This window comes from Eubalaena glacialis, chromosome 18, assembly GCF_028564815.1.
Source record: "Eubalaena glacialis isolate mEubGla1 chromosome 18, mEubGla1.1.hap2.+ XY, whole genome shotgun sequence".
In the NCBI taxonomy this organism is placed as follows: domain Eukaryota; kingdom Metazoa; phylum Chordata; class Mammalia; order Artiodactyla; family Balaenidae; genus Eubalaena; species Eubalaena glacialis.
In genome coordinates, this window is record NC_083733.1 from 2,201,137 (window position 1) to 2,215,822 (window position 14,686).

The 14,686-nt window shown below is 49.2% G+C and overlaps 1 protein-coding gene across 2 annotated transcripts in view; it reads left to right on the plus strand.

Moving 5' to 3' along the window:
• The first annotated feature begins 1,263 nt into the window (after nucleotides 1–1,263).
• ZCCHC14 (zinc finger CCHC-type containing 14) overlaps nucleotides 1,264–14,686 on the plus strand; it is a 58,884-nt gene continuing 45,461 nt past the window's right edge. For both annotated transcript variants that reach the window (XM_061174379.1, XM_061174380.1), the window contains exon 1: nucleotides 1,264–1,847. In XM_061174379.1, the coding sequence (XP_061030362.1) occupies nucleotides 1,278–1,847 (570 nt within the window). In that variant the 5' untranslated portion in view covers nucleotides 1,264–1,277. The remainder of the gene's footprint in view (nucleotides 1,848–14,686) is intronic.

The window sequence follows — 14,686 nt, forward strand, 5'->3', positions numbered from 1 at the left end:
AATGGCTCCATTTGGATGAGGTTTTCGCACAGAGCTTGTTCCCGTCACATCTCAAGGCAGGCCAGCCGCCTCAGAGGTGCGGGCGCCGGGCCTCTGTGAACTCACGACCTTCTCACGGGCCCCGGGGGCGGTTGTCATCACCCTCATTTTCGGGGGTGGCGCCCAGGACTCAGAGAGGCCAAGGCGCTCGCCCAAGGTCACACAGCTTCGCAGAGACAGAGGGGGGATGGGGACGCGGGTCTCTGGAGCCCCGCTCCAGCGGCTTTTCGAGGACACTCGCTACCTTCCTAATGTGACGCTCAGGAATAAAACGGGAAGCCCAGACGCCCGCTTTCACCTAAAACAATGCTCCACGCAAATCTGTGTGAACAAAAGCAACCAGAAATCCGCCTCGGGTTTTCGGCCCGCCCGGCCCGCCGGCCAATTGACTCCGCCGGCCGCCGCGGGGCGGGACGGGGCGGTTCCAACGTGATCGACAGCCCCGGGGAGGCGTGGCCGCGGCAGGGGCGAATCGGATTGGGGACCCGGAACAATCGTGGGCCGAGAAGCCGCAGCCCGAGCCAATCAGCTCGGGGGGCGGGCCCGGCCGCCTGGCTGTCGTGAGAGGCGGCCTCCCCGCCCACTTGCGCCTCGTCCCGGCGCCCGTCAGCTGCGAACGCGGCGCTCGGCCCGGATCCGTCCGCGGCGCTGGGAGCAAAGGCGCGAGGCCGTGGCAAGTGCCGGCGCAGATCCCTCCGCCGCCCGCTCCCGAGTTCGCTCCGAGCGCCGCTCCCGAGCCGCCGCGGCCTCCGTCCCGGGTAACGGCCGTCGGCCCAGCGCGGCGGCGCGGCGGCATGGCCCGGGCGGCTCCGTCGGGGGGCGGCCCGCAGTGACAGACCCTGCGGCGCGGGGGGAGATGGGGGCGGCCGCCTCCCGGGCGACGACGACGACGACGAGGAGCAGCCGCCGCCGCCGCCGCGCACCGGCCGCCGCCGGGGACGGGCGCGGGCCAGGAGCCCGCCCGTGAGCGGGGGGCCCGAGGCCGATCGCCGCCCCCGGCCGCCCCGGCCGCCCCGGGCCCCCCCGGCGCCCCGCGCGCGCCCGCCCGCCGGCCCCTGGCGGGGGTCTCGCCCGCGCCGCGCGCCCCCGGCCCCGGCGCGGCCCTCGGCGCCCGGCCGCCCTCGCCCTCGCCCGGCCCCGGCCGCGCCCCCGCCCGCGCCCGCCCGCGCCCCCGGCCCCGGCCTCGGCCCCGGGCGGCGGCCCCCGGCCCCGCGTGGCGGCGCGGCGCGGGCGGCAGCATGGTGGAGAAGCGCTGCCCGCTGCAGAGGGACGGCGTGTACCGCTGGTTCTCGGAGCTGCCGTCGCCGCAGCGCGTGGAGTTCCTGTGCGGCCTGCTGGACCTGTGCATCCCGCTCGAGCTGCGCTTCCTCGGCTCGTGCCTCGAGGACCTGGCCCGCAAGGACTACCACTCGCTGCGCGACTCGGAGATCAAGGCCAACAACCCGGCCGACCTGGGCAGCCTCACCAACCTGACAGACGAGGTGGTGCGCAGCAAACTGCTCGTGTCGCTGGCGCTGCTGGGCTCGGAGCAGCGCGAGGCGGCGGGCGTGCTCTACCGCACGCTCACGCACATCGACTCCATCATCCACAACTACGGGCTGCAGCTCAACGAGGGCCGCACGGGCGATGAGTTCCTGCTGCTTTTCACCATGGCCTCCAACCACCCGGCCTTCAGCTTCCACCAGAAGCAGGTGCTGCGCCAGGAGCTCACGCAGATCCAGAGCAGCCTGAGCGGCGGCGGCGGCGGCGGCGGCGGCGGGGGCCCCGGGGGCAAGAGCGCGCTGCCCACATGTCCGGCCTGCCACAAGGTGCGTGCCCGCGCCCCAAGCTCTCACCCCGGGCCCCAAGCCCCCGCTGGAACCCCAAACCTCACACTTAGCTCCCCAAGCCCCCACTGGCACCCCACATCACCGCAAACCCCTGCGCGCACCCCAGGCTTCCGCCCCACCGACTCCTCGCCACCCCAAGCTTCCACTCCGCACTTCACTCCGTGTCCCACGCCTCCCTCCTGCACTTCAGACCGCACCCTCACCTCAACCCCCTATTCCCTCCTTGCACTCCAAACCCGCACCCCTAGACCCCGCCCGGCACCCCACGCCCCCTGGGGCCCATCGCACCCGCCTTGCTCGGGGCGCGGGGGAGGGGGCTCTGGGACTGGGGAAGGACGCCCCGGGCAGAGTTCGCGGCCCGCCGGGCCTTCGGTACACGTCTTCCGCGGGAAGCTGGAACCGTGATAAGGCCTTTGTCCCCTTCATCGGGCTGTCGGGCGACAGATAACCGTTACACATTGTGTCCTCTTGGTTTCTCTAAATCTGGTGTTTATTATCAGAAAAGGAAGCCGCTAGTGAGGTGGAGATTAGAAGGCGCTGGAACGATAGGAGACGTTCGCGGGGTGCTGTGCTGGGGCTCCCACGGCCTAGGTGTCCATTTCCCGGGAGTGGTGGGGTCGGCGTCGCCCCGAGGAGGTTAGGGTCGGCGTGGGCCGCAGGCCGCCATGGGCCGCAGGCCGCCGTGTGCACGTGTGTCAGTGTGTGCGTGTACGTGAGTACACGTCTGCTTGAGTGTATGTGCATTGTGTGTATACGTGTGTGCGCACGTATATATGTGTATATGTGTATAGAGTGTATATGTGTATTTCTGAATGTGTACGTGTGTCTGTATTTATATTGTGTGTAAGAACCGGGTTGTTGTAACAGACGGAAAAGCAGGTTTGGAGCCTTCAACGCATGTGAAACAGTTATTTCTCCGTGACCCGCCTTCCTTTTTAGAAACAAATCCCAGGCTGATGGAGAGTCCAACTAGGATTAGTTAAAAGATCTCCTGTCTCCAAATTAAACAGGAAGGGCAGAGTGGTCATTCAGTTAGAAATGTGAACTTTTGTCTAAATGTTTAAAAACTATGTAAACACAAAGCATTTGGGGCTCAAACGTCTTTTTAACAGCCCCCTGGGACCCTGTGCCAGAATTGTGCTCCAAGCAAAAGGATTTATTTTTGACCACGTGTGTTGTGTGTTTTGGGATTAAAACTGACTTTCTTTGGGAAGTAAAAGATTGCAATCATACCAGTAGTCTAAGTGCTTTTTGATAGTGTCTGCGCTGTCCGAAACTAAAACTTTGTTTCTCTGGTTTGCTAGTGGTGGTTTTTAAGCTCTTTCAACTGTGGATTGTGGCTTTTAATGATTTCCTTTGAGATGAGGTTGTGATATCTACATTGGTTGTTTTATTTTTAGCTGCATTGGGTCTTCGTTGCTGCGCACAGTCTTTCTCTAGTTTCCGCAAGCAGGGGCTACTCTTCCTGGTGGTGCGTGGGCTTCTCGTTGCGGTGTCTTGTTGTGGAGCACAGGCTCTAGGCGCACGGGCTTCAGTAGTTGTGGCACGCAGGCTCAGTAGTTGTGGCTCGCAGGCTCTAGACTGCAGGCTCAGTAGTTGTGGCGCATGGGCTTAGTTGCTTCACGGCATGTGGGATCTTCCCGGACCAGGGCTCGAACCCGTGTCCCCTGCATTGGCAGGCAGATTCTTAAACACTGTGCCACCAGGGAAGCCCCCCTACATTGGTTTTTAACTTGTCGTATCTTTTTTGAGATATGAGCCACCTCTGAGACTTTGGTTTCCTTTTTTAAGCGTGTGTTCAAATCCCATCCTAAAAATGTTTTTCCAGCTACAACAAAGGGAAAGCAGGGTCCTATAAAATGTGGTTGTCCATAGGGCACTCAGTAGGCTCTGGGGTACTGGTGTTCATGGGGTTTCAGTCCCTGGTGGCCAGTTTCATGAACTCTCAGTCCTCTGTTCGTGTTAGTAAACACTGGTAGTGTCTGTGGCTGTTACACCAGTCATATTCACCTCTTGAAGGGGATTCCTTTGTGTGTACAGATGCATCATTTTATAAGAGCAGAAGATGGCGATTATTTTGGCGGGGCAGCGAGCTAAAGCTAGAACAAAAATACCTTTTATAAGAGAGACTTTTTGTCAAGCCAGAAACCCCTTTGATGAGATGCAGGGGCTCGGAATTGACCAGCTGTGTGACCTTGGCCAGAATCCTCTCTCCTCCTGGTTTTCCCTTTGCGGGTGGAAAGCAGGTTACCTGTCTCATGGGCTCGTTTGGAGGGTTCCATGAGGTCCCGTGTGAAGCGCCCAGGAGATGTTCTGTGAGTGCTCTCTTGGCCTTGTCCTCTCTGGTTTTCCATAGAGGAGCGCTAACTTTTTTTTTGGCTGCAGTGCTGGGCTTGTGGGATCTTAGTTCCCCGACCAGGGATGGAACCCCGACCCCTGACAGTGAGAACCCCAAGTCCTAACCACTGGACTGCCAGGGAATTCCCTAGGAGTACTAACTTAAACAAGGCACGTTGTCAGGGAGTGAAATATTTACGTTTTGGAGTTTTGGTGTTTTCTAAGTTGATTTTTGAATATGTAGTTACTTGGAGCTGGCTTTTTTTTTTTTTTTTTTTTTTTTGTTCTGTTCATCCGTGGTAAATTGGAGAATTTTGCCTGACATTTAATAATGAGGTTATAATGAGTAACCTTGGGACCATTGCTTCCATGTTTCAGAAGCAGTCATGGTGTCTAGTTTTACCTAGTACATCCCCTGTGTCACTGCTGAACTTAACTTCACTCATATTCGTTTAACTTTCTGTTCCTTTGCTGCTTTCAAATTTATGCCTGACACTGATACACAAGTCCTATGAAATCTAACAAGTAAGCCTTTTGCCTTGTTAGTATCCCTGAATCTAATATTTAGTGCAGTCCTGAAAAAGCAGCCCCTTAAAGGTCTGTTTGCATTTCTTTTGTAAGATGTTGTGTTTTGTTTTGAACTCTTTGAGCTTAGAGACTTTGTGTTTATCTTTTAGAGATACAGACGTTGATTGTTTTTTATTCTTTATCCTATTTAAAGGGACATACTTCTTGTAACTAAATTTTCTGATATAGTCAGTATTTGCAATTCCTTCTCCAAAGTTTCACTGGGTTATTTTAAAATTCTTCTTGCTCCAAGGACTTGTAGAAGAAGTTTAAAAGTGTGAAGAATGTAAAATAGACATTTTTACTTTCAGAAAGGAGGGTGTTCGTAGGCTGGAGGGAGAGTGGGGTGGCTTCACTGTGCTCAGTAGCTGGGCACTGTAGGTGTGCAGTGCGAAGAACTGTCTTTCCATTTTATTTAATTATAAAGCCATAGTTTTGGGAAAAGTTTAAATTTATCCTTTGCCGTCTTTTCTCTGTATGAGTGATAAAGTGCTGTGGCATATACTTATTTATTTATTGAGATTTAATTCGTATGTCATGAAATTCACTCCTCTAAAGTGTATAATTCAGTGGTTTCTAGTATATTCACAGAGTTGTGCAGCCATCACCACTGTCTGATTCCAGAACATTTTCATCACCCCTAAAAGAAACCTGTACCTATTTGCAGTCACTTCCCATTCACCCTCCCCCAGCCGTGACAACCACTAATCTACTTTCTGTCTGTGGATTTGCCTGTTATGGGCATTTCATGTAAATGGGATCACACACTAGGTGGCCTTTTGTGGTTGGCTGCTTTCACTCAGCATACTGTTCTCAAGGTTCACTCATGTTCTGTGTAGCCTGTGTCAGCACTTCACTCCTTTCAGGTTGAATAATTTCTGTTGTGTGGCTCTACCCCGTTTTGTTTGTCCATCCATCAGTTGATGGGTTTGTGAGTTGTGTCCGGTGCTTGCTTCTAGACTTTTTCATTCACGGCTAGTAGGCTCGTGTCTTAATCCCTTCCACCTAACACTTGCTCAGTCGTCTCCGGAGTGTCGCCCGTCCGGAGGGACCCGGCTCTCAATGGTAAGAGTTCGCCTGGCGGGTTGCTGGGTGTCGGCGCAGCGCCCGGCAGGTCTGTCCCTGGGCTCCCAGCGGAACTGCGGTGAGAGGTGGCAGAGGCCACTCTGCTCTCAGGACTGACGGTCAGCTCCGTGGTCACGCTGTGAGCAGGGGAGCTGTGAGCCCCTCCTGCCTCGCGTTCCGGAACCCTCGTGATGAGGATCCTCACGGAGCCACGTGGAGAGGGTGTGGAAACTGCTTGTGAAGTGCTCCGCGCAGGGGTGCGGTGGGTGGCGGCCCTCCTCTGGGTGTGTGTCCTGCGGTACAGCTCCGGCGTCCTCCTCTGTGGGCTGAGTGCCCGAGAAACTTGGGGTCCACGCAGATATGGTGAACAGACCTGCTAATAATCTCTTGCCCAAGGCAAGCGAGAGCTTGCTTTGTCTCGTTGCTTTTCGTAAGCTGTTGGAAATCGTTGCAGTTCAGAGGTGAGACACCTGGTAGTTTGTCATGTGCAGTAGAAATGGCTTCCTCTGGTTTCTCCTTTAACCCTAAACCCTGGACTGTTGGAGCTGAAAGTAGTCTGAAACCACAGGAAGGGACTTTGCCTGGAGCTGCTGTTTTCCCACTCAGGTTAAAGGAAGAGCTGTGCCTGGAAGGCCAGTGCGGCTCCCTGTTCACACTTGTTCCAGGCAGCTGAGGTCCAAGGTCACCAGTCTCCAAGCAAGTCTGGCTTCCTTCATCACACTGCAGGAGAGGGTGTCCTGAGATAGATTGGATTTTTTTTTTTTTGGCCAGCTTTTATAGGTCCCAAAGAGTGTCCTCTTTTTGTAGTGAAGTACATGATGAGGAATTGAGACATCCTGGGGTACGGTTTTAATTGCTTTTCTGCTGCTGGTATATTCGTTGAAAATGAAAACCACTCCCCTCTCCTTGGAGTCGCAGTCCTGCTGTTTTTCTCCTGTATAATGGCTCAGATTATGTGGCACTTTAATTACTGTCTTTTGCCCTCAGGTTAATTTAAGGCTATTTACTTTGACACGAGCTAGTTCGCATTTGCTTTATTTAACTCAACAAACATTTTTGAGTTCCTATTCCACACGTGTTCTGGAGTATAGTTGTAGAAGCTGGAAGTTTCATGTCATATTAGGGTGTGATGAGCGATGGGGTAGCATTACTGATACAAGTTAGAACATAATTGCAGATAAACATCAACATTAGCCTTGTTTCTGCAGTTTTTGAAGTTCATTGTTTACTTAGGCTTTATTTTACCCATTTTTCTTCTCAGTCCTGTATACTTTATTTACCTTCCTTTTGGATTGAGGACATTTTGGATTAATATACATACTTTCCCAACAAATTCACTTATGAGTTTTACAACTTGAAAGGAAGCTAGGAGAAGGGACCCTAGCTGGTACATCCTTTCTGTTTGCTAAATTGTTGACTGCTGACCTCCTTGGAGACTGTTAGTAAATCAAAGGAAAAATTTTATCACATCTAGGAAAAATAGTCTCTACTTCAGTATTCTTTTTATTTTTTCCTGCCTTAGGTGGATTGGAGTTTAGAAAAAAAGATCTTTTGGGTATCTATTTTTTTTTGAGAACCCCCCTCAGAACACTGCTTCTCTCATTAGTTTGAGTAGGAACTGTTGCCCCAAGTTCACTAACTGGTTTACAGATTATTGAAGGGTTTCTGATTTTTGACTTTACCCTTGAAATATACAGTTTAGAAATCAGTTTCAACCAGGCAGCGGTTTTGTAGGAGCCTCCCTATTTATAATAGCCACTCTATTTTATGGCTGCCCTGTGAGACCTAACATATTATAGCAACGTTTCCTGTCAAAAGCGAAAAGCAATTATCGAGAACTAATAAAATATTTGGTTAATTCTTAAGCAGTTTGTTTTGTTTTGGGTTAGAAGGCCTGAAGTTATTTAGAGTGAAGAGAAGACAAAGGCAAGACAGACTATCTTTCAAATAATAGCTAATTTCACATAATCTCTTTGACACAGTATACGGCCAGGACCTCAGAGGCAGGGCCAGCGGACTTGCCTCTGGGGGGTTGGAACTTGGGGTGGGTGTTTTGCAGGTTATCTGTACCCGTCCTGTCCTTAGTCTCTCGTTTCGGGGCAGAGGTTGCCTTTCTGTCCCAGGCAGTCCCTCTGTCTCTGTTCTGGTCACGTCTGCCTGTTTCCTCAGGGACATTGTTAGGTCACGTGCTGCGCTTTGCTATTTCCTGACCTCCCCACCTCCCCACACCAACCTTTGACCTCCACTGTTTTCCCACTTGGAGCATCAGCACTTTCGTGGAAGCAGCAAGACCCTTCCTTCCACGTGTCCCCTCAGTCATCCACTCACGTCTTGGTTCCTTTGTGACCAAGTCCTGCCCCAGAGCAGCCAGCAGGCCTGCTCTCCAGGGAGAGCCCATTTTTAACAGTTTGGTGTGAATCCTTCTGAGGTTCTAATGCCTATATAAATATATACTTATGTATTCTTTGAAAACATCACATATACATAATTAAATACAAATAGGATCTCCCATACATGCTATTCTGCCCGCGTGTGCGTGCCCGCATGTGCGTGCGCACACACACAGACACACACAGACACACACACACACCCAAACCCAAACCCAGTGATACAGAATACAGCCAGCCTCCTGGAACCTGGCTTCTGTCCCCAGGCTCTTCAACTAGAACAGTTTTTATTAAAGGGAACCCAATAAATCTTTTAAATTAAAAATATTTTAATAGATAATGAGAGGTAAAAAAAAAATTGAAAAGCTACAAAAGAATATTCAATGAAACATCCCCTTCTTTCCCCTCCCCCATCCCCCATGCAATCAGGGAAGGACACACAGGACGTTTCAAGGTTCCTTTCCTTTACCTGGTTGTTGATACCTTTTATTTCATATTAAAAAAACAAGTTTTTGTTTTTTTGTTTTTTTTTTTACCCAGGAACCCATGCAGTTCCATTCTCCTCTTTGTTCCTTGTAGAACCTTCCAGAAAGACTCTCTGTCTTTACAAATAGGTAACTGGTGTCTTGCTGCACGTACAGGTCTGTCCCTTGTTTGCTTCTCTTGGCGTCTTTCTTGATGAGCGTTCATGTCAGTGCACAGAGCTGCTTCATTCTATTTTGTGGCTGCCCTGTGTGTCTCTATTGATGAGCACTGTTCCCATCTTACTGTTACAGACAATGTCTGTCACTTCCATATCATGTACACGTCACCTGCATATGGCCTTTCACATGTTGGTGTGTCTCCAGAGCTGAAGCCTGGACGTGGGGTTGGTGGCAGGTCACATGGTCTTTGCTTATGTAATTATTTGGGGTGTCGCCGAGCTGCACCTTGTGGGACCTCCACAGCGTGTGTGAGCGCCTGTCTGCGTCCCTCCCCTCCCGCTGGGCGTCAGCGCACCGCTGGCTGCTGCCGGGCACTTAGGCGAGGAATGCTGCTCAGTGCAGGGACATGTTTGCAGGTGATCCATTTTATTTATTTTTGTTGAGCTCTCCGTATCCTTTGCTCCTTTCTGTTGGGTTGTTGATCTTTTCTTTATTGTTTTTTAGGAGCTCTTTAAGTTTCAAGGAAATTATCCTTTTGTCTTTAGTGGAAGTTGTAGGTATTTGTTTTCCAGGTTTGGATTTTTTCCAAGAGACTTTACCATGCAGTTTTTGTTTGTTTGTTTTAATGTCATTCTTATCAGTCTCGTTTGGCTTCTGGGTGTTGTGTCACAATTAGAAATGCAGTATACATTATGCATCGTACATATTACTATACATATGCATAGATTGTGCTCATATACACATCATGCATTATACATGATAACCATTCCCTGTGGTGTCTTCTTACAAAACTTGTGTGGTTTCTCATTTTACATTTAGCAGATCCATCTGGAATTTATTTGGTATAAGGTACAAAGCTGGTTTTATATTTTCCAGATGACCACCTAGTTGTCCCAGGGCCATTTGTTGAATAATGCATCCTTTCCCTCTCAGATTTGAAGTGCTGTCTGTTACGGTATGGCGTATTTCCCAAGTATGTTTCGGTTTACTTCTAGACTCTCCATTGGGTCTCACTGATGTCTTTATCTTGATGACCTCTTATTTGCCAGATTCACTGGCTACTTTTCAGCCCTTATCCTTCTCATCTCTCATTTGTTCTGTGGGTTCCCTGCGCGGTGAAATTCCACAGGGGATGGTGTTATTTTTTTTTTTTTAAACAAATGGGGCCACTGAGATGCTGGGTTAAAGGGTCTGGGCGGGGCCTGGTCACCCGCTGCCTGGGAGCCGGGCCCCCTCCCTTACTTCTCTGGCACCGCTGACTTCCTCCTGCTTCTATGAGCGTTTGTTTTCCGTTTCTCTCCTGCTTTCCTGCCCTTTTGATGATGGTATTCCTCAGGCTTCTCTCCTCCTTTCTCTTCTCTTGTTACTTTATAATTCATGACATCTTCAGCTGTGATTTTGCCGCTCTCTCTGGTTACCCCCAAATCTCTAACTAACTGGGACTGAGCTACAGCTGGATGTCCCAGGGAGCTCAGTGTGTACAGAGGCAAGGTCCTCTCTTCCCATCCTTTATTGCTGCGCCCTTGTCCTGATCCCCAGCCAGGAGCCCACGCCTGCTTTCTCATTTTCAACCAGCTTGTTCTCAGGTCCCAAGCATCTCCATAGACTTACTGTTCTCCATCAGCACTGCCGCAGCCCGGTTCAGCATTGGTTCTGTCTGTCTGTCCCTCGCTCTCTCCCCCCTCACCTCTCCCTAACACACTTGGCATGATGGTTACATCTGTGGGACACTCCTTAGTAGGTGGATTTGGGGTGGTTTATCAGGGATTCAGGGCACAGATTAAAGCCGTCTTCTGGGGGCAAGCACAGCCCTAGCCCCGCACGGCCCTGCCTCATCCCAAGTCAAGAAGCAGACTGGAATGTGAGTGAGTGACGACCTCTGTGTAGAATTAACTGATGCCATTGTTTTTAAGTCTACAAGAGGCAACTTTATAACTTCTCTCTTTTGTTTTTTGATTAAATTTAAAACAGAAATTTCGGTACCTTAACTCCTTTTAGAAATAACAGTGACATGTTCAGGTGCCGACTTTAACCTGGTTGTAGTCTAGTACCCCACCTACTCGTCTCCCTGGCCTGGGTCTGTGTACTGTAACACCCCGTAGTCTCCCTGGGCCCCTCTTAGCCTCTAACAGCAGTTCCCAGGGTGGCACAGAAACGGTCCTGGTAAGATGCCCGTAGGAGGGTTATTCTCTGGCATGCAGTTCTTAGCATGGTGTGCTGCGTCCTTTGTGATCTGCCCCTTGCCTGGCTATATTCAGCTTTTATATTGCTCCTGTTCACTGTGTTGCCACGTTGCCCTGAGCCTTTGCAGATGCTGTTCTCTCAGATGGGACACCTGCTGCCTGGGGCACCCCAACCCCTACTTCCCGGTGCACACATATTAAATAAGCCTTCTTCTGGCTCCTTCTGTCCTAGCCCTTACCCTACTGTAGTAGGGTTCTTTAAGTTTTCATCACCAAACTTTGCCTTATTGGAGGGCAGAGACTGTGTCTCTGTCTTTCAATCCCAGAGGCCAGCGGTCCCTGCCACCTAGTAGGGGCTGTGTCCTGAGCGTCTGTGAAAACCCAGTGGAAGGGACATGTTGGTGTTTATGAAAGGCCCCCTCAGTGAAAACCTTTTCTTCCTTAATGCTTTTCTTCTCTGTGGCCCTATTAGTAATATCTGTTACCAACTCACACTCTCCATAGCCTTTATCCAATGGCTGTTTCTCTTATGCATTACACAGCCGTAGATTCTAGTGAATTTTAACATCTGTATCCTACTTTCTTATTTTTCAAAAGCCGGCGTGCAAAAGCTTCTGTTGGGAGAAACTCTCTGAATAGGATGGTTTGGCTTTATATTACGCTGTGACAAAACCAAGTTTAGGGACAAGTACACCCAGAGCTGGGGAGGAGGTGAGAGCTGGGGACAGGGCGTGTGGTCTTCCGGTGCTCTGGTGGGCTGGTCACCTGTGGAGCCATGCACGTGGATCAGGTCGTCTTGGAGAGGTAGCTTAGAGCTTGTATCTCTAAACATAAGAGTCTTTCACTATATTCCTTTAGTGTTTGCAGAATTGTAAATCATGGTAAGCCTAGATGTTTTAATGTGCTATAGAACGGCAGTAAACCGAGCGACTGCTATCATCCCAGTTGTTAGTTTATATGTCTTTTATAGTTTAAACATTGATATCAGATTCATTATAAGAAGGGAGCATTATAGCATCATTTCGTAGTTATTTGGGACTTTTACATAAGAACTTCAGTAGAATTACTAGAAAGAAATTGTATCCTCAATTTTCTTACTGATTCACAGTGAATCTAATTAAAACATGTATATGTAGGAACTACTTCTAGAAATATTACAGTCTAGACTAGAAAAAATAACTTTGAAAAAGGAGGAGAATTAATTTGTGGGGAAGAAAAACAGTCCCTTCTCCCATCACATTTGGGCATTTTAATAAAAATTAAAAGCTTGGGAATAATGGTAACGACCTAGCTATAATAAAGTCAGTTAAATTAATGAGATACTTTGAACGTACTGGGTGTTGGGGCTGTGTGGGAGGCACTGCGCGGTGCGTGTACTCCGCCTGGACGTGATCAAGTATTAAAATACTCTTCGGAACTCCGCTCCTCCCTGTGGGAGGGTGATCCTCCTGTCGCCAGCTTCCCGACAGAGTATGTTTCTGGTACGGGTACTTTGCAGGGTGGGATTTTTCTGAAAACACTTATTTTGTGTGGGTTTTTTCCTGTACTTTAAAGACTAGGTATGAAGCTCGTGAACCAGTGTGCTGTTCATATTCGTGCGGGGGAGGCTGATTTAGCAATCACGAGGACGCTTTCTCTTTCAGAATTGTTAGTGAAGAGATGAGTAGAGGACAGGTAGCGCGCACACAAGAGGGGTGCGTGCCCCGTGCGGGGCGCTGTGCGGGGTGCTTCTGATGTGCGTGCGCGGTCTTCCCAGTGAGCCTGTGAGGGAGGTTCCGTCCCATCCCGTCCTGTCCCCATTCTGGCAGCAGGGAGACAGACACAGGGCTTAAGGATGAGTAACTTCAGAGGTGACATGAGTAAGGGGCTGTGTGTATTATGTGACACCAAAATTATGTTAAAAGTGGTGGGTTTTTTTGTTTTTTTACTTCATCATTAAAAGTGAGAGGAAAACCCTGAAGAATATGAAATGAGAAGACAAAGGAGGCTAAGCTCTGTGGCTCGTGGTGTAGGAAGTGGGAGGCATTGGCGGTTGTGTGAGCTGCGGGCGCCCAGCCACCTCTGGGCGGCTCTGATTGTTCCTCGGAACCTTTTGTCGTAGTGACGTGGTTCCTCTCCCAGCCACCCCACCCCTACTCATTCATTTTTATTTTTTCAGTAACCTTTCGTTGATATCCTCAGTATTACAGCTCAGTGTATGTATAGTTTAGTTTAAAGGTAAAACTTACATTCTGTGACTTGCACACTTTTTTTTTGTTTTAACCATTTTTTAATTTAATTAATTTATTTTTTATCATCTTTCCTGGAGTACAGTTGCTTTACAATGCTGTGTTAGTTTCTGCTGTATAACAAAGTGGATCAGCTATACGCATACATATATCCCCATATCCCCTCCCTCTTGCGTCTCCCTGCCACCCTCCCTATCCCATTCCTCTAGGTCGTCACAAAGCACCGAGCTGATCTCCCTGTGCTATGCGGCTGCTTCCCACTAGCTAGCTATTTTACATTTGTTAACCATTTTTTAAAATTGGAGTATAGTTAATGGACAATGTTTTGTTAGTTTCAGGTGTACAGCATAGCAATTCGCTTATACATACATATATGTATTCTTTTTCAGATTCTTTTCCATTATAGATTATTACAAGATACTGACTATAGTTCCCTGTGCTATACAGTAGGCCCTTGTTGTTTACCTGTTTTATATATAGTAGTGTGTGTATGTTAATCCCAACCTCCTACTTTATCTATACCATCCCCCTGCCCCCCCGCCCCGCTATCCCCTTTAGTAATCATAAGTCTATTTCTGTTTTGTAAGTAAGTTCATTTGTACCATTTTTTAGATTCCACATATAAGTGATATCATATGATGTTTGTCTTTCTTTGTCTGACTTCACTTAGTGTGATAATCTCTAGGTCCATCCATGTTGCTGCACGTGGCATTATTTCATTCTTTTTTATGGCTGAATAATATTCCATTGTGTGTATATACCATATCTTCTTTACCCATTCATCTGTTGATGGACATTCCATGTCTTGGGTATTGTAAATAGTGCTGCTATGAACATTGTGGTGCATGTATCTTTTTGAATTAGAGTTTTCATCTTTTCTGGATATATGCCCAGGAGTGGGATTGCTGGATCATATGGTAGCTCTGTTTTTAGTTTTTAAGGAACCTCCATACTGTTCTGCATAGTGGCTGCACCAATTTACATTCCCACCAACAGTGTAGGAGGGTTCCCTTTTCTCCACACCCTCTCCAGCATTTGTTATTTGTAGACTTTTTGATGATGACCATTCTGACGGGTGTGAGATGATACCTCATTGTAGTTTTGTTTTGCATTTCTCTGATAATTAGTGATGTGGAGCATCTTTTCATGTGCCCGTTGGCCATCTGTATATCTTCTTTGGAGAAATGCTTATTTAGGTTTTCTGCCCATTTTTTAAAAAAATAAATTTATTTATTTTATTTATTTTTGGCTGTGTTGGGTCTTCATTGCTTCACGCGGGCTTTCTCTGAGCTGTGGCGAGCAGGGGCTACTCTTCGTTGCGGTGTGTGGGCTTCTCATTGCAGTGGCTTCTCTTGTTGCGGAGCACAGGCTCTTAGGTGCACGGGCTTCAGTAGTTGTGGCACACGG